The 19,315-nt window shown below is 45.3% G+C and overlaps 1 protein-coding gene across 1 annotated transcript in view; it reads left to right on the top strand.

Moving 5' to 3' along the window:
- The first annotated feature begins 10,167 nt into the window (after positions 1-10,167).
- Positions 10,168-19,315, top strand: part of PID1 (phosphotyrosine interaction domain containing 1) — a 188,579-nt gene continuing 179,431 nt past the window's right edge. The window contains exon 1 of the mRNA XM_036421539.2: positions 10,168-10,473. Coding sequence (XP_036277432.1) covers positions 10,444-10,473 — 30 coding nt within the window. The 5' untranslated portion in view covers positions 10,168-10,443. The remainder of the gene's footprint in view (positions 10,474-19,315) is intronic.

The raw sequence follows: 19,315 nt of genomic DNA, 5'->3' as shown, positions 1-19,315 counted from the left end.
AGGGGCTGAGGGTGTTTGGCTGGCCAGCCCTGCCCCTGATTAGGTTGAGGGGGCAATTTAGGGTGGGGCTGGCTATGGGGAGGAGCCATGGGTGGTTGGCTGGCTGAGAGGAGGAACCAAGGGTAGATGGCTAGCCAGCCCCACCCCCATCAGGGTGGGGGAGCCAGTTGGGGGCTGGGCTGGCAGGAGGAGGTCTGCAGGAGGTTGGGGGCCCTAATAAGGCCAGTAGGACATGGCAGTGTGCATCACAGTGACCGGTTGTTCTGGTTGCTTGGCTTTTATACTGTATATATAGATATTCCAGTAGAAAACACATGGGCTCGTGTTTGGAATTAGCTAGTTCTGGGGAAACCTGTTGGAATGAATACCACCACCACCACCATGTTCTTAGCAAACAAGAAGGAGTCATTGTTTTATGGGATGAAGTTTTCTGTTTTAATGTCTCATCTGCCTTGGACCAACATATTAGAATGTAAAATAACTTCTAAACTCACTCCTCTTACTCTTCTGCACTCTGTTTCACCCTTAACTATCATATTTGGTGTTAGGGATCCCAAAGGACAAATCACAAAGCTATTCCTGCTCTTAAAAAAGGTTTGAATGATGGTGACAAAATTTGAAACAGGCACCGATGGGTCTTAAAGAATTCCATTAGTGTTATTGATGTCCTACATTATACACATTTAATGGGATCATTACCCAAATAAGAGAATAATAAAATTTTAAATCTGGAACAAAGCTTTGGTAAACTAATCCACATCATTTATTTTTATAGATGAGAGAAATGAGATTAGGAGAAGTAAAGTAACTTTCTCAAAGTCACACAGTGGCAGGGCTGGGGTTAGTGCTCAGTACTGGGCTCTACATATACATTGGTGGCCTCATGGATCTCTGAAGACCTTGATTAAGCTTTTCTGCATATTATGATGACATCCCTGTATTCTGATGATCTGGGGCACAAGAGATATTTATGAACTTATGAATTCATGTGAAATATATTACAGAAAAAAAGCAAGATCTTTCTTGTTATATATTCTTGCATTATTAATGAGGGTATTTTTTGTTTTTTGTTTTTTGTTTTTTCTGGAAAAAATATATCAAAATTGTGGCAAAATATATCAGCCCTTAATTTTGAAAAACTCAATTACTCAAACCATAGAAACATTGCCACTACATCCCTTAATTCAACACAGTGATCTAAAATCTGACTTTCAGCTGCATTGGAAATTAGATATCAGAGAAGGGAAGATGAAGAAGTTGATTCACTGTAGGTCACCTACGGGAAATGAGAGTGGCTCTCTGTTGACTGTCACACTCCCAATGAAACCATACATGGAGTGCTCATAGTTTATGTATTAGCTGTGGGAGAGAATATGGCCTTAAATAAAAATATTCAAATTTATAAAAGTTATGGAACATTATGTTTATTAACGTTGATTAGTATTTAGCTATAGATGCAGTGAGAATAATGCCATAGTTTTAGTTTCTGATGAGTTCTTGGAATCATAGTTGAACCCAGGACTATCAGATTTTGGTACTTGCAGTCTTACTTGCAAGAGACAGTTGAGAAAATTGAAAGAGACAAGTGAAAAATGAGATTGAAAATTGATTGGCCCTGGCTGGTTTTCTCAGTGGTCAGAGTGTCAACCTATAGACCAAATGGTGTCGGGTTCAAAAGCACATACCTTGGTTGCAGATTCAATCCCTGACCTTGGTGTGGAAGGCAACAATATGTCTGACACTGATGTCTCTCCCTCTCCTTCTCCAGCTCACCTCTCCACCTCACTTCTTCCCTTTCCTCTTTCTTCTCTCCCTTCTCCCCTCTCCCATTTTCCCTACTTCTCCTCTTCCTTCTCCCCTGTTTTTCCCTCTCCCCTCTCCCTTCCACTCTCTGAAAGAATCAATGGAAAAATATCCTAGGGTGAGGATTAAAAAACATTTTCTGTGGAACCAACATCTAAAGATAACCATTATCAACCATTTGGTAAATTTCCTTCTTTTGTTATTTTTTTCTCTTGCCTTAAATATTTGTTTAGTTATCTCTGTCTCTACTTCTATACCCAACCTTATCCTATTTCTGTGTAATTTTTAAAAATCATATGTAGGAATGAAGCTGGGGGATAGAGATAAGTGTGTGTGTGTGTGTGTGTGTGTGTGTGTGTGTGTGTGTGTTGTGTGTTGTCAGGGGTCAGAAATACTGGACTTGATGAACAACATAAAATCTTTGACAGGTAGGACACATTTTTGAAAGTGGTGCTTTTCAACAGTTGTGCAGAGAATGAGGGAAGGTGTTGGAGGCATTTCCTGTCACACCGTAAGAATACAGTTTGCATCCTGTGTTATTTACATACTCATAAGCATGCAAGCACGTGTGCGCGCACACACACACACACACACACACACACACACACACACATACACACAGTGCTGACCATGACTCATTAAACTGATTTCACAGCCAATGAAGAATGAGTTGAAACCTCTGAGTTAAGAGAAGCAGAGAAACTTCAGTGGTCAGATAGAAGGAGGCTTGGTGGAAGTGACTCCCTCATTTCATGTGTCTTTTCTGAACAACCGGGCTGGGAAACAAGCCCTGACTGTACCTGCCCCAACCCAGCAGCCAGCACCAGGCTCAATTTCAGACCAATGGAGACGTTATGGTGTGCTCAATGTTGTCTTTCACTCTTTTCCACGTTGAGTGTGGCTTTCGTTTCAGCTATGAGAAATAAACACAGAAACATTTTAGAGAAGACAGGAAGAATAATATTGGGAAAATATTATCCTAAATTAAAATTCTGGCACTGGCCTTGTCTGTGGTCCAGGAGGTCCAGGGGTGAACTCGGACCTCCAGGGTGTGTTGTGTAAGCAGAGAGGCTGTTCGTTTGACCTGTGCCCACTCCCCGTCTGGGGTGCTTCAGCTGAAAGTATTTACACAAGCCTAGCCTGTAGCATAAAGGGAAAAGGTCAGGGTTCAAAATTGCATACATAATATAAGCTAAACTGTGTAAATACTGATAGGAATCATATTTCTATCTGTTTAACTATCCAAATGCCTTAAAAAATACACCAAAATATTTTTAAAATGGGTTTATTTGCTTGACTGGATTAGTAAAGTAGTTAAGTTCTTCCTGATAATATTCTGCATTTTTCCAACCTTTAAGAATTCTGTATGTATTACTTTTTCAAATCAGAAACTTTATAAGAAACTGCCTGTTTTCTGAAATGGTTGTGCCCATTGTATATCCCAAGCAGCAATGTTGGGAGAACCAGTTATCCCACACTTTTTTTCTCCTACATCCTTAAGGTAGAAGCTTAGATATTTGACCCTAGACTCCTTTTCTAAATATAAGCATTTACAACTATAAACTCCCCTCTAAAGACTGCTTTAGCTATGTGCAACAATTTTTATATGCTTATGTTTATTGTTATTTTGCTAAGATATTAAAAAATTTCCTTGGTGATTTCTTCTTTGATCCCCAGATTATTTAATGGTTTGTTATTTAATTTCCAAATTTTCTAGGCATTTCTCTGTGATTGATGTGTGAGTGAATTCTGTTGTGGTTGGATACTATATTCTACATAATTTTAATTCTTTTAAAGATATAAAGACCTGTGTTGTGGAGCACATATAGTCTTTATGGGTGAATAGTTATGTGAAATTAAAAGAGTATGTGAATCTGCTTGTGTTGCATGCAGTGCTCTACAGAAATCAATTACATTAGTTATTTTGCAAAGCAGAGTTCAATACATCTTTCCTGAGCAAAGAGAGTAGCAATTCTCTTGGTACATAAGGGTCACAGAGTCTTGGAATTCAAAGTTTCCAAGTACATCGATCTGTGTTCCCAGCTCAGTCCTCAGGGTCCCACACCTTCCCCTCAGGGTCCTGAATTTGGCACAGCACTCTCTGGAGTAGAGAATTCCATCTTCTCTGGCCCCACCCCCCAAGGAACTAATTCTGAGTCCTGACCCTCTGCCTTCTCCACCATTTCAATGTGGGAGATGTGTCTCTTTCTGTGCTGGGAAGGAGGCACCCTGGCTTTCACACCTGGCTGTAGACGCAGCTGAATTTCTTTGTCTTCCTCCAGTGCATTCCCAGCACTCAGCAGTAGCCATCGATTCTGTAATCCTTATAGTTACTATTTCCCCTAAACCTGGCTAATGCCTTAGACACTGCACTGTCAGGGCATCCCCCTCCATTTGTATCCATTTCAGTTCATCTCCAGTAAGAGTGTTAGCAATCACCCTGCTATGGGGTTCCAGAGACGATCAGTACTCTACTGTCATCTAGTGAGTGGGTGGTCCAGCTCCCAAATCCCAACTTTAGAATCTGAAAGGAAGCAAGAGACACAGGTTTGGGCAAGAACAGAAAGGTGAACTGTGAGGTGGCTGCCACCCAGGCTTCGGCTGGTTCAGGAGAAGGCCTGGAGCTAGAATGGCCAACATCTGTCTCCCACTGAGGTCTTTGCAACTCACACTTACCAGGCATTGGAAGAGGGCCACCCTCAGGGAGGGAGCATAACCTTGGACAAGGCAGTGCCCAGAGAGATGGTTCTGTGTGCAATCAGCTCGGATGGAGAAGTGAGGAGGTGTGTGGGAAGAGACTATAAGGCGTGGCTGCTCACCAGCACCAGTGAGGATACATTTGGGCTCATGTTGCTAACCATAGAGCCAGACCCATGATAGAGGGTGATAAGGATCCTTAGAAACAAGTTTGTGCCATAATAACAGTCAGCAGCTGTGTATCACTGCAGGTTGCCCAGGACCAAACCAGAGAGGTACCACCATTTGTCCACTATCCAGAACTGAAATATCATTGCTGACATACATATAAGGAACAGTTTGACATTGAAATCGGGTCTCAAAAGAACTATTGGCCCAAAAAGAAACTCACTACAGACTGATTCATATGCCTTTCAGCATAATGATTATAGCTTGTCTCATTTTTGATTCTTATATTTCCAGTAGGACATGATCTCACTCATCTAGGGGAAACGGTGAACAACATACACTGATGAAAAAGAACAGACCCAGAGACAAGGAGCAATGGGTCAGACTGGACCTCAAAGGGAGGGTGGGGATAAAAGGGAGAGATCAACCAAAGGACTTTTGTGCATACATATGAGCCTAACCAGTGGTCAAGGACAATAGCGGGGTAGGGGCATGAGTGGGGAATGGTGGGATATTGGAATGGGGGGTTGAGGACAAATATGTGATACCTTAATCAATAAGAAATTTTTTTTAAAAAGAAACAATTTTGCCAAGAACATTGTTACCCCTGTCTCTACTGAATGTGGGAAAAGCAGATCCCATCATCACCCTGTATCTGGTCTCACTCCTCTGGGCTCTCACTGGAACGGGAGCTGAATTTATCCCTCCGAAAGGATGGCTGAATGTCCTTTACATAGTGCCCAGAGAAAATGAGAAGGGCTGTGACAGGAAATACCTTCACGCTCACTGCTAATTGTGCTAGAAAAACAGCCACCTTGATCAGTATATACCTGAAGCACAATCCATTGCCCATCTTCCTTTCAGAAGGACTTACTAGAAAACTTAGCCGGCATGAGTTGGAAGCCTGGCCCCCAATCTGAGACTAGGACAGAGGTGGGCAAGAGGGAAGTGGGAAGCAAGAGTAGAGTAAAACAAAGGAAAAAAAGAACTATCTTTAGGTTAACCTATTAGGCTTCATTTAGTGCCAAGTCTGATAAATCTGTCATTCAGGAATATTGAAAAGTATGGGAAGTTCAGTGGGGAAGACTAATACTTAGCGATGTTTAATGGATCAGGCATCTATGGCTATCTAGCCTGCCATGGAATGCACATTTTGCCCCCTGCCCCCACTGTGGGAGTGTTTTCAACGATGCAGCCTTGAGAAAGCACTGTGTCGTTGAGACTATCCGGTCTGAATGTGTGCCTGAACCCCATTAAGGCCTCTGTATAAACATTGAAGGTTCTGGCAGGTGGGTACAGAGATCTGCTTGTCTTGGCAGTTCCCATGTTTATTACACGTGCCACCTACCCACCTGGAGTGGTTGGCCTCTCTTCCGCCTCTCTGTGACCACTGTGCACGGGGAGCCCATTTACAGACCAACATCCAGCAGAGATCCAAAGGGTGCAGATACATTTCACCTCATGGTGAGAGAAATAGGCAAGGCAGGACTTCTGGGGGAGGGGGATGTCTGTGGCCATCTTTGAAATTAACCTACCGTGTTTGCAAGATGGGTGAAGGTATCAGGGAGTTTAAAATAGGAGAACTTCCATGTGCATCCTGGGCGTTAACCAGTCTTGTGCTCTTTGCCTTTAACCAAGTTTGCAGGTGAACTGTGAAGGTTTCCTTTTAAAGGAGGAAAAGGGTTATGCGAGCACCCTAATAACACCTATCACTTGGGAGGGACAAGAGCCAGTGGCTCCATCACTACAGAAGGATGTACATGGTTTTTTGCATTCACCGTTTTTTCTGTATTGCTCATCTACAGCTGTTTTGGTGATTTTGAAATAAAGTTAATGATACCATAAGGACATTCCCATGCTTGCTCTGCTAAATATGCAACCATGATAAATGTTGCTGGCTATCTGATTACATTAGAAAGGTAGATGAGCTTAAATATGGCTTATCACTTTTGTTTAAGAAGCGAAAGCAGGTAATTGAAATCCACAAGTATTCCAAATGGAAATTACTTCATCACAAGAAGCATGGGCAATTTTGTGAGACTTCGATAATTTCAATAATCTAAAGGGGTAGGAAGGTAACAGGATGAAAACGAATGTTTTCTGCACACCTATTATGTGCCAGATCTGTTGCATACATCCACTCCATCATGATGCCTAATAATTTTAAATGTTCATAGTATTATCACCCTTTTTATAGATGAAAATTCCGAGGTCCCACAAGGCAGATGACTTGCTAAAAGCAATCACTCAGATAATTTGAATGCAGGGACTACACCTGAGTCACTACCCATTGTCTGGCTCTTTTCTGATATTTACTGAGATTGATACACATTTTATAGATATATTCATATCATGCATAGTTTAGTCTACTTAAAAGTCTATAATTATACCATGAGTATTTTCAGCTGTAATACAGCTTCATAATTATCCTCCTTAATAGCTTCATGCTAGTTAATATATTTTTTTTTATAGGTTGGACCATAATTTACTTCACCTTTCTCCTGATTTAGACATCTAGGTGGCTTACCTTACGACCCAGAATCATGGTCGAGATTTAATCTGGTTTACACAAATTTCTAGAGAGGGACAAAACGTTATTTTATAATTCATCTGGACCTTGTCACTCTTTTTTATTTTTTTGTCATTTTCCTTGAAATGCTATGTATTAAGATTAGGCCTATTTAGATGATTATGGGGGGTTAAGGGCTTGAGATAAGGCACCCATTTATGTGCAAAACATTTCTACTCATTGCATCCAAACACCTCCTGCTTTTTCCAAGAATGATTCTCGGCTCAGAACAAACAGGTTTATGCTGTAAAGCAGTACCTTCAGACTCAGGAGGAGGTGATGTCCCAGAAGGCAACCAGGAGAGATCAGAATGCATGTCCTGCCTCTGGCCAGTAGATGTCTCTATTTCATTCACCCTCTAGGGTAGGTTCCTCCTGAATGGGAAAGCTTGGGAGCAAAACTGATGGTTGGAAGGTAGTTCCATCCCTTTTGTCACTTTCCACCAGCTTCCCCCCCCCCCCCCCCCCCCGAGTTTTCTGATTCGTGGCATAAAGGTAATTGAAACAGGAGCATCATTTGAGTTTAAACACATTCCCTACTTTACCAGATCTGTTTGCCATGAGATGGGGAAGGGAAAGCAATCTATACAGAGCCCTAGCCTTTGCTCTTTAAATAGTACCATACTCTGAACTAAAAGCCATATTACTGAGTCATCACAATTAATTACACTCGGAGGTGAGAAGGCAGGATTTAACGCTCTAATAGGATGTGAATTTAGGCCCGTTATCTCACCCCATTGATATTTAAAACAAAATCATTTTTCCACGGAGGCATATGCAACTAAGGAAGATTTCAAAGCTCAAGTCTGAAGACGTCCCTGGCAACCGAATATTCCTGTTTTAGCTTCCTGAATGTTTTAATAGGCACATTTAGATTTACTAGATTCTCAACATGAAGGGCACCTCTTTCTGCTGGGGATTTGATAAAAGAGAACTAGGAGGCTGGGAAGGCCTATTGTTTCCAACAGAAATGTTTCAGGTGTAGGAGGTGTGCAGGATGGATGAGTTATAGATGTAAAAATATCGTCTCAAAAGAAGCGTCTGAGATGTTTGTCCATGCAGGGCTGACACACGACACCTCATCACAAGGGATTAATTGATGGGTCCAGCGCAAGTGGCGGGGACTGGGGAAGGAGCTGAGAAAGTCAGTCCTTGTTCTTGGGGCGGGAGGGGGAGTCGGGGTGTTTAGGCAGATGGTGGGGTGTGAGTGAAGCAGAGAAGTCCTGTGGCCTCTTGGGGAGATGGAGACTGGCCTCTCAGAAGCATCTCTGTGGCATCCCTTTGCCAGAAGGGCTCCTAGGGCACTGAGGGTCCTGGCCCTGCCCGAGTGGGTGGCACCAGCCAACAACAGTGTGGTCCTGAAGGAGCTGCCTGGGGCCCTGGAGAGGAGCACCGTGGGGGGGGGGGTGAGAAGTTGGGGGGTTGGCCGGGGAGGGTAGAGCAGAGCCTGGATCTGAGGCACTACTGGATGACTCGCTTTGGGCTAACCCATGTGCTGTACAGCCTTGGGAGATAAGGGTTTCTGTCCCTCTAGGACCTAGAGTCTAGGTCCTTCCCTCCCAACCAATCAGTTTGCTGCTGGGATGATCTGATGAGCTGAGTGCTGGGTTCTGGAGTGCTCCGGCTCTTATATCACTATACACACACGATAATGCACAGAGCCTTCTGGACGTGGGGTGTGGTTTTGACAGTGCACATGTCCCACCGTGGTGTGCCATCAGGATGCTTTTCCTGCCAGCCCTGAGGCTCAGGGCACCCTCTCGAGAGCCTTGAGGCACCCCCCCCCCCCCCCCCCCCCCCCCGCACTGCATTCTCCTTCCCCTCAACTTCTGTTCCACCATCTTCTCCTCTCACACTCTTCGTCACCTCTCCCCCCACCCCCAGGAGCAGCTGGGCACCTCATCCCTCCAAGTTCCTCCTCCCCCAGCCCCAGGTGGCTGCTCTTTATCCTGGTGTTTCCCTGGGCAGAGCAGCTGGAGCTGCATGGCCAGAGCTCTGGCCTGGAAGTCACCTGAGTGTGCGCTGTAAACCACACACAGTGTGACTTGGACAGCGACCTAAACTCCACAAGCCGGTTTGTTCTGTCTACAGAGGGGAGTATTAATACTTATCTCGCCCAGTTGTGGAGAGGATGTGAAGAGCCTGGCCATTTTGGGAAAGGTGGTGTTTGGCCTGGGAGCTTAGGGTGGCTCCTGATTTATCTTGGGTTTCCAGAGCCTCCTGCAGCACCTGGCAGATCTCGGGAATGAAGGATGGAGGATCTTGGGTTGTCCTCCTTATCCAGTCTCGCGGGGGGAGGGGAGGAGGCACATGACCCCTCTCTCATCTTTCCCAGGGCCTCATGGAACCAGCTCTTCCCCCTTTCTTCCCACATCAGTCTGTTTTCTTTTCTCCCAGCTTTCATCACCACCCGACCTAACCCTTGCTCACAGGTTTACTCGGTGGACTGGTTGAGGACTGCCTCCTCAAGCGGAATGGGAAGTTCAGGGGACCAGGAACACTGTCTTGCATCTTGTGCGGCTCCATCTTCAGAAGCCAGCTTAGAGACTGGAGCATAATAGGTGCTTAGCTAACTCTAGCTCCAGCGGGATGAATGGAAATTTGCCTCCCAGCACAGTGCTAGGCTCCTCTCAGGCGGTTCAGGGATCCCTGCTGCTCGGAGTTTGGGAGTCCTTGGGGGCTAAGATTTCTTTCTCCAAGAAGGCAAGCTTTCTAGGTCCTTCCCTCCACGGTGGTCCGCGGGGAGCAAGGCCCCAGCTCCGGCTTCCCCCATCTCCCCTCGCCGGGATCTGGGGGCTCTAGCCCTGGGCTCCCCGACCCCCCTCGGCTGTCAGGCGGGCGCGGGCTGGGCATGCTCAGAGCGAGCAGATCCCGAGGCGGGTGGCGGCGGGGGCGGGGAGGGAGCGGTTGCCGCCGCCGCGCTGAGCGCTCGCCGCCCGGGCGGAGCTGCGCAGTCTGCTCGGGGCTGCGCCAGGACCGCCGCCGCCGCCGTGCCCACAAGTTGCCGGCAGGCAGCTGAGCGCAGCGCCACCTCCTTCGGCTCCGAGCCCCCTTCGCCCGCCCGCCCCGCGGCCGAGGCCGGCTCCGGACGCACATCCCGGGGACACCCGCCCCAGATGTAAAGCGGACCGCGCAGCCCCTCGCCCCCGAGCGCATCCACGGAGTCCTCTCGCCGGCGTCCCCCCTGCCAGACCCCGCGGCTGGAAGATGTGGCAGCCGGCCACGGAGCGCCTGCAGGTAGGTGGCACCGGCGGCGCAGCCGGGGGCCAGCCTGGAGGAGGAGGAGGTGGCGGGCCGGAGGAGCCGAGCTGGCGCCTTTTTGCCCACTTGCAGGGATTTGCCCAGACTATCATGTTCAGATGCATGATATTGTGGGCTTCACCTGGAGCCAGGCGGGAGTGAGGGGGGAAATACGAGGAGCCGCGTATCATAACTTTCGGCTTGGGGGGGGGGGGGTGCTTGTTGGAATAGATGAGGTTGGACTTTCTGACCAGCAATGTTAGACTGTATCCCACTGAACTGGGGGTAGGGTTTTTGCATCCAGAAATTTTTCTTCTTTTTCGTCTCCAGGAAAGACAGGATAAATGATTTGTGAAAGCATCCATTTGCCAATAGTTTGGAAATACCAAGCTTGGTTTGGCTTGGTCATGGTATGCTCCTTATTTCTTCTTCTTCCCCATTCGTTGGCGCTCTCCCTTCATCTCCCCTGAACCTCAGCTCTCCCCCAGATATTTGAAAGTCAGAAGTTATGTCCAGCAAGGAATAATTACGCCCTGGGTCATCCCATCAGGGTTTTCCACAGCTCTCTGCTGAGACCCTTTTCCTTTGCATGCCCAAGCTCTGGAATTGGGAAAGAGGTCACAGGGAGGAAGAGCTGCGTTGTCAGAGGGGACCCTCCGGGCCCCGGAATGGCCCTGACTTGAGATTTGATGACTTCCTTTTGCCCAAAGGAACATATTCTCCAGAGGGAGGGCAGCTGCTCTGCCAGATAAAATGCACGGAGTCCTGCAGTTGCACTTTTGGCAGGCTCCGAGCCACACTGTTCCGTGGTAAAGTTTGAAGAAGTGTTTAAGTGGTAAAATATAGCACTGCTGGAGTGCGTCTGAAGAGTTAGGACGGTGAAGGCCAGGCGCCCTGGCTGACTTGGAAGGTTTCTCAATGAAAATCCAAAGCTGCAGACGGCTCCTCAGAGGCTGGGAGAAATGAATCTGTGAGTTCTCACGCTGAGGAGTCACCTGCTGGCGCTGCTGCGGTTGCCAGAGGCAATGCCCCACAGCGCCTGTCCACGCCTCGCAGGCCTGAGACCCGTGGTGCTCCCATGCCCAGAACCAGAACCAGACCATGGGGCCCACCCCCAGGATCTCCAACAGACTAAACAAGCAAAGGAACCTTTAGCTTTAGCAATGGTGTGGAGAGTGACCAGCTTTTAACACCCTCGTTGTCTTAACTTAGAGAGAGAATGTCCACACTGGGTTCTGAATGGTTGGCTGAAAGTGATGGAAATGGATTTCAGCCCAGGTGGCACCTGTGACACGTATTGTGCATGGGAATTCCTCCTTCAGGTTGGGGTGTGGATTCTGTCCTAAAGGAGGGGTAACTGAAGGGTAAGGGTGGGGAGCTCTTGGACATATCCCTAGAGAGCTGAGAGAACCGTTCTTTAAGATGGCTCTTCTGACCCGGTGGTCAGTGCTTTGGCAAATCTGGTGGATTTTGTCCCTTTAAGTTATTTGTGCTGGCCTGTTTCTTTTATGGACTGCTGTGTGCCCCGGACCCTTGGCAGGAGAGAGAGCTCTGGCTTGCATTCTGCATGGCGAGCTTGGCTTGCTAGAAACGTCCTCATGTCTCTTCTGTGAAATGTACACATGTCCATTGGCAGTCGTCCGGTGTGTTACATTTTGTGTGTGCCATGCATTTATTTTGTTTGGAGATGTCATGTTGAGAGGGTCTGGGTAGGGGCTTCCAAAGCTGAGGTCAACGGGGCTTATCACTGACTAAGATCAAGTCACTGCTGGAAGGTGCTTTTCAATATGGGGCTCAGCCTCATGCTCCCCAAATTTAAATTAGTAACCAGCCCAAAGCCCTTAAAACTGTTTCAAGCCTTGTGATTATCAAAGTGAGCCACATGGAGGAAAAAAAAAAAAAAAAAAAAACCCAAAACCAACAAACTTCTTCATATTCATGGCTTCTTCCCAAAGAGCAGCTCAATACTTCTTTAAAACACACACACTTTGTATGTTTTTACTTTTCACTCTGGGGAAGGGAGTGTGAGGTGGTGAGTGAGCCGCTTGTAATAATATTTTATTTACATTCCTTGTGGTCATCTTTGTCACGGTCTCTGACGTCTGGGATTTTTTTTTTTTTCTTCCCCTTTTTGCCCTCAAGGCATCACCATATAGGAACGCTGGTTTCTGATTCCTCTGTGGATGGGATGCCTTAGCTTGCCCAGATTCTGTGGCCACAGGGAAATACATGATGAGTCCCGCTCTTTAATGAAGCACCACCCTTCCCGTACAAATCTCCTTGACCTTCTCATGTAACCTCATTAATTTTTGTCATTAACTTTTAATGCAAACATTTCAATTTAGAGGAGCTGGGCTGAAGAAAATGCTCCAAGGATGCTTTTCCAGAGTTTTTTATTAGGATGAAGGAGTCAATTTATTGTATAGACACCTAGAAGCGGAAGAGGCATAGGAAGCAAAGAATGGCATCTTTTTAAAAATATATATATTTTATTGATTTTTTACAGAGAGGAAGAGAGAGGGATAGAGTTAGAGAGAGAATCATCGATCAGCTGCCTCTTGCACACCCCCCACTGGGGATGTGCCCACAACCAAGGTATATGCCCTTGACCAGAATCGAACCTGGGACCTTTCAATCCGCAGGCTGACGCTCTATCCACTGAGCCAAACCGGTTTCGGTATGAATGGCATCTTTTCTTTGTTGATTTTATCAGCTCCTATTTGATGAGGCCCACACAAAGGGTCCGTGGCCCAGAGAGTGTGGCAGAACTTTGCTGAGGCTAGGGGGTCACCCTCTAATTTGCGTTGGAACAGATGGCATCTTTGATCCAGTAGGAGTGTCATGATCAATACCCACTTTTTTTGCCAAACAAAACATTGCTGGTATTTTCTGATTTGACGATTTGCTGTTTGACCCAAATCCAGTCCAGGCAAAGCGACCTGTTACCCCAGCAGGCCCCAGCTGGGAAATTTCCCATTCAGTCGCACAGACTGCAGCAAGTTTGTCTGCTCCCTTGAATGTTAAAACTTCTACTGCATCCCACTCGAGCCCTCGCTGCAAGCTTCTGCCATGAAAAATATAACAGATCAAAAGGAATATGAGGGGTTTCCATGTCCACCTCAACTTTTAAACCTGAAGGAAATCTGAATTCTTCCCTTTTCCCTTCTCCTCTGAGCAGCAGACTTTTGTTCTTGGAAGGAATGGGGAAAGTTACATATTTTTTAAAGAGGGAATAGAAATAGGCTCTACTCAGAGAAATAAAGGGCGCTTTTGAATAGAAAAAGGTTAGGTATGGATTTAAATATATATATAGATGAAATTACCTCTGGCCTCAATATTTAAAGTTTGCTTGCATATCCTGATTGTCTTGATTATTGGGGTGGATCCATTAGAAGTGACAGACTCATCCATGTCCGAGTGTGAGCTCACTTAGATATAAGGAACTTGGATTTCCACTTTCCCCCTGAAAAGTGAGATAGAACCGTCCAGATCATCAGCTGGAGACCATTAGACTTGGCCCCCCAGACAGAGAGAAAACCTTGGCAGATAGGACATTTTCTAGGCAGCCCAAATGGACATAAAGAACGTGGAGCAAGGAAGATAATGGCAGCAGCTCCCTTTTATGGAGCACATGCTGTGCGTGTGGCCCTGTGCTATGGAGTTTTATTTGAATTACTCAGCTCATTTAACCCCCATAACCACTTTTATCCCCATTTTTATAGGTCAAGAAGCTGAAGGCTAGAGAGTTTACATGATTTGGCCAGGATCAGACAGCTAGAAGTGAGCTGGGCGGGCATTGGAACCACGAGGTTTGTCACCAGAGCTTCCCTCTTCACCACTTCTCTGTAGCGCAGAAGGCTAATAACACAAAGCAGGATGCTCTGCCTGTGTGGGTGCTGTTGTTATTAATAAGTCGAATCAGCACCATGGTAGTCTCGTTGGCTCAGAGAGGCACTTTCCTATTACTTGTTGAAGCAGTGTGGTTAGCTATGTTGACCAAGGGCTACCTTCTTTTGGATAGCCCACATCTCTGAGGGATGCAAGCTGCTGTGTCATACTTATACTGAAATTCCAAGTGCCATTTTTAAAAAGTATACTTTATTGATTTTTTACAGAGAGGAAAGGAAAGGGATAGAGAGTTAGAGTTAGAAACACTGATAAGAGAGAAACATAGATCAGCTGCCTCCTGCACACCTCCTATTGGGGATGTGCCCGCAACTAAGGTCCATGCCCTTGACCGGAATTGAACCTGGGACCTTTCAGTCCGCCGGCCAATGCTCTTTCCGCTGAGCCAAACCGGTTAGGGCCCAAGTGCCATTTAAGAATCTCTTCAAGTGGAGCATGTAGCATTTGTTCAAACTAGAGACCTTGAAAGCTGGTGATCAAGCCGAATCATGTCTATAATCATCCCACATATAGACCAAAAACGGGGGAAAGAGAGGGAGGAGGTTGGAGAGTTCAGGAGCAATTTCTTAGGGATAAGCAATAACTACAATACTTGTACAGAGGCACTGGTCTCTTGCTAAGTCAGTTCTAGATTTTGTTATTTTTCTTCCTCCCTTTGAGCAAGCACAAAGCATTGGGCATTATCTTTCATTCGCCAAGAAAACTTGGAGTTATCATCAATTTACTTCCCCCAGAAGTAAAATGCTATCATTTTGGTCTTTCTCTGAGTTTGTCAGCAAAATCTCTACCAAGTGACTTGCAAAATGCTAGCCTTGGGGAAAAAAACCTCTCTGCCCCTTGTTTACCCATTGCTTCATGTTGACTCTACTGGGTTATCTTGCAGTGGCAGGCAACTTTTGCACTTTCTTTGATGTTCCAGGTTAGTTCTCTCCTCCCCACTTCCCAAGCACTGACTCTATTGTACCATGTGAATTATTAGTCCTTTAAATCGGGCCCTGGAAGTGTCGGCCCTGGACAGCCCCAAGGCTAATAGGGTTCAGGCGCCCCCCACAGTACTATTTGACTCCGAATAGCAGCAGTTCAGGGACCCCTTAGTGGTCAGCAAATAAAACTAGTCCAGAAACCCTCAATGACTGCAGTGTGCTTCCCTCAGCCCCCTTGGGCACACGTCTAAACGGAGGCTTTGTTTAAGTAGAGCAAGAAGAAATAGTTGAGATGTTTGTCCACAGACCTCCTTGGAAACCAGTGGGATTAGCTGCTATCATTTTATGTTAATTAAAAAAAAAGTTGTCAACCCAATTTACCTGCTAACCAGTGATACAGCATTGGGGGGTTCACCAGGCCCAAGCCCTCAAAACCTGGGAAAGGACAGTGTCAGGGAGAAGGCCCAGGCCTGCTTTGTGCCTTTGGTATATTTCCAAGTTGCCAGTCTCAGTGAGCTCTCAGTTAATGCAGATGTACCAGGCCGCTCTTCTTCCCGAGGAGGACTCTTCCTCAGGCCCCAGGGCCCAGGGCCTTCTCCCACTTCCCTCCCTTTGATAAGGGAGGGTGCAATAGTGAGAAAAATACCATCTCCTCTCCTCATTGAAGCCTGTACACTAGTTGGGTTTTTAATCACTTGGATGGGGTTCCCACATCCAAGTCTTACTCATGGTTGTGGTTTGACTGGAGTCCTCCCAAAAGATATGTTGAAGCCCTAACACCATTACTTGCGAATGTTGCCTTAATTGGAAATAGGGTCCCTTCAAATGGAGTAGACTTAAGATGAGGTTATATTGGATTAGGCTGAGCCCTAAATTCAGTGAGAGACTTGAGGACACAGAGGAGACACAGGACAGAGGCCATTTGAAGTTGGAGCCCGAGCATGGAGTTATGCTACCACAAGCCAACGAATGCCAAGAATTGCTGGCAACATCCAGAAGCGAGGAGAGTGAAGGGTGTATTCTACCCCAGAGCCTTTGGTGGGAGCACAGCCCTACCAAATCTTAATTCTGGACTTCCAGCCTTCAGAACTGTGAGAGAAAACATTTCTGTTGTTTAAAGCCACCCAATCTGTAATTTATTAGAGCAGCCTAAGAAACAAATACATTAATGAAACCATATTGCCTTTTGGCTATGTTTTATCTGTATTTCTGAGGGCTGGCATGCCTAAAGTTTATATGCTGGGGCACAATGAATGTGCTTATGTATTGTGCTCTTTTTCAATGCTGAGTGTGAATTTTTTGACTGTGGGTTTGAAAGAAAATAAAAATAGACAATAGGGAGCAAATGGCTCCTCTCTGCCTTATCTGCTGCTGGTCAACATCCTAGGAAAAGGCAACAAATGGAGGGCCTCTGGAAAATATAGTTGATACCTGCTTCAAGAATAAGTTAACTTAGTTAATTAAAATTATGGCTGGTTCCTGGCTGGAGTGGCTCAGATGGTTTAACGTCATCCTGTGCACCTAAAAATTGTGGGTTTGATTCCCAGTTGGGGCACATACCTGAGTTGCAGGTTTGATCTCTGATTGGGGTGAGTATGGGAAGCAACTGATCAATACTTCGCTCTCTCTCTCTCTCTCTCTCTCTCTCTCTCTCTCTCTTTTCCCCTCTCCTTCTCTCCCCCACTCTCTAAGAATGTCCTTGGATGAGTTCTAAAAAATATATATTGCTGGTATGTGAAAGCCAGTCATGTAAAGCAGATGTAGTGATATTTTTCAGACAGACCAAGACCAAGACCAAGACCAAGACCAAGGGAGGGTTGGGGGTGTATCCTCAAAAACAAGCCAGTCTGTGCAGGGTCTCCGGGTGGTGGCTTTTGGGGTTTGCTCTTCCCAATTAGGAAAAGTGTAGATTGATTTAGAGTCCATTTCAAATCCTCCTCCAGGACAGCCTTGGAATGTGTCTGGTTGATTATTTGTATCTGGTTGAATATTTCGTGTTGTTTTCATTTTCACTTGGTAACGGTGTAAATTATTTTAATGAAGAACCGTTCCTATTCTGGAATTCACTTGTAAGACAACAGGGAGTTGTCAGGAAAATGCCCCCTTTTCATGCCGGGACCATGGAGGTGCTGTTTCCAGTCCTCACGAGGCTGAGGAGCCCGGTCACTACAGAGCAGCTCTTCTGGGTCCCATTTCTTAGGGTGGAGTGGTTCACGTTTTACTTCTTATTCTCCTGGGAGGGAGTGAATACTGCCTGTGTGTGTGGGAAGGGAAAGGAGTGGAGAGGTGCCAGGAGAGAGGGACTCCTTAATTGTTATCCTTCCTCAAGAATTGATCCAGCCTAATCCTTGCAGTTTCTTTGTAATTGTGGGTCTGAGGATAAACACACAGCTTCCGAAGGCCCTTCTGCCTACCACAGGCTTTGATGCCTTCCCCCAAGGATGGCTGGCTTTTCCTTAGGTGTGTGCCCCCTGTAGTGTGGGGTGGTGGAAACTGCTGTTTACTTTCTAAATCTGTGCATGTTCCCTGTGGCCTGAGCAGGGGCTGGGACCATAGGACTGGTGAGTAGCTATGTTGGTTTTGACTTAACCACTTGGTAGCTTAGCATATTTCTTAGGGTTGCTGTTACCAAGCGCCACAGGCTGGGGGGCTTAAGCAACAGCCTCACAGTTCTAGAGGCTGATGTCTGATATCAGGGTGATGGCAGGGTTGGTTCCTCCTGAGGCTATGGGGGAGGATTTGTTTCATGCCTGCCGCCCAGCCTCTGGTGGTTCGCTGGTCAGCCTTGGTATTCCTTGGCTTGTGGCAGCATCACCCTCTGTGTGCCAAATATCCCCTTTTTATAATGAAGATATCAGTCATAGCAGATTGTGGCCCACCCTCCTCCAGTAGGATCACATTTAAATTTAATTAATTGCATCCACATTGACCCTCTTTTCAAAAAAGGCCACATTCTGGGGGGTTAAAACTTGTATGTATGAATTTTTGAGGGATAAAATTCAATCCATAACTCTTACTGTGGAGTTTCCTTTTTGGTATCCACCATGCACCAATATAAAATTCTCCCTACTGGGACCAACTATCCAAGGGGGAGAAAAATGAGAATTTTTTTCTCAGTAAAAGTACCAATGTGAAATGGATGGAGTGGGGCATCTGTTACATGCCATGAGGTCATGACTACTATTTTATACTTGATTAAAAAATACAAAATAATATATGCTTAGGGTATAAGGTAACAAATCAGACAGTTTAGAAGTCTATAAAAAAGTTAATAACCTTTGTCCTTTCTCTCATTCTCAATTCTACCCATGAAGGACACTCATGTGATCTGTCTGGTGTTATTTTTCCAAAATGTGCCCCAGGTTTTTGCAAACATATGCAAATGTATAGATACATATTTAGGCTTTCTCACATATTTCAATAATATAATAACTATATATATAAGTGTGTGTATATATAAACAAACAAATATATAAAAACATATATTTATATATATTTATATATAAATATATACAGTTTGTCCCAAAAAATGTATGTACACTTTAACAATTGATAGCTCAATTTTGAAAATGAAATATATGTTAATAAACACTGCCTTTATAATTATTCAAAGTGTGTGTATACATTTTTGGGGGAATGTGTGTATATATATATATATATATATATATATATATATATATATATATATATATACATATACACACACACATATATAAACACTGCAATTCTTTCCCCCCATGAAAATGTTTTAATACTCTCTCTTCTGATTAGTACATGGTAGCTTCAAATCATTCCTTTTAGTACCTACATAGAATTTTGTGGTGGAGCTCGACTGTAATTTATTTATTTATTTATTTATTTATTTATTTATTTTTTTTTAAATATATTTTATTGATTTTGTACAGAGAGGAAGGGAGAGAGATAGAGAGTTAGAAACATCGATGAGAGAGAACCATCGATCAGCTGCCTCTTGCACACCCCCTTTGGGGATATGCCCGCAACCAAGGTAC

The sequence above is a fragment of the Pipistrellus kuhlii genome, unplaced genomic scaffold (assembly GCF_014108245.1).
Source record: "Pipistrellus kuhlii isolate mPipKuh1 unplaced genomic scaffold, mPipKuh1.p scaffold_m20_p_7, whole genome shotgun sequence".
Lineage (NCBI taxonomy): Eukaryota > Metazoa > Chordata > Mammalia > Chiroptera > Vespertilionidae > Pipistrellus > Pipistrellus kuhlii.
Note: the sequence above shows the minus strand (reverse complement) of the source record. Positions and strands in the feature narration are given on the sequence as shown.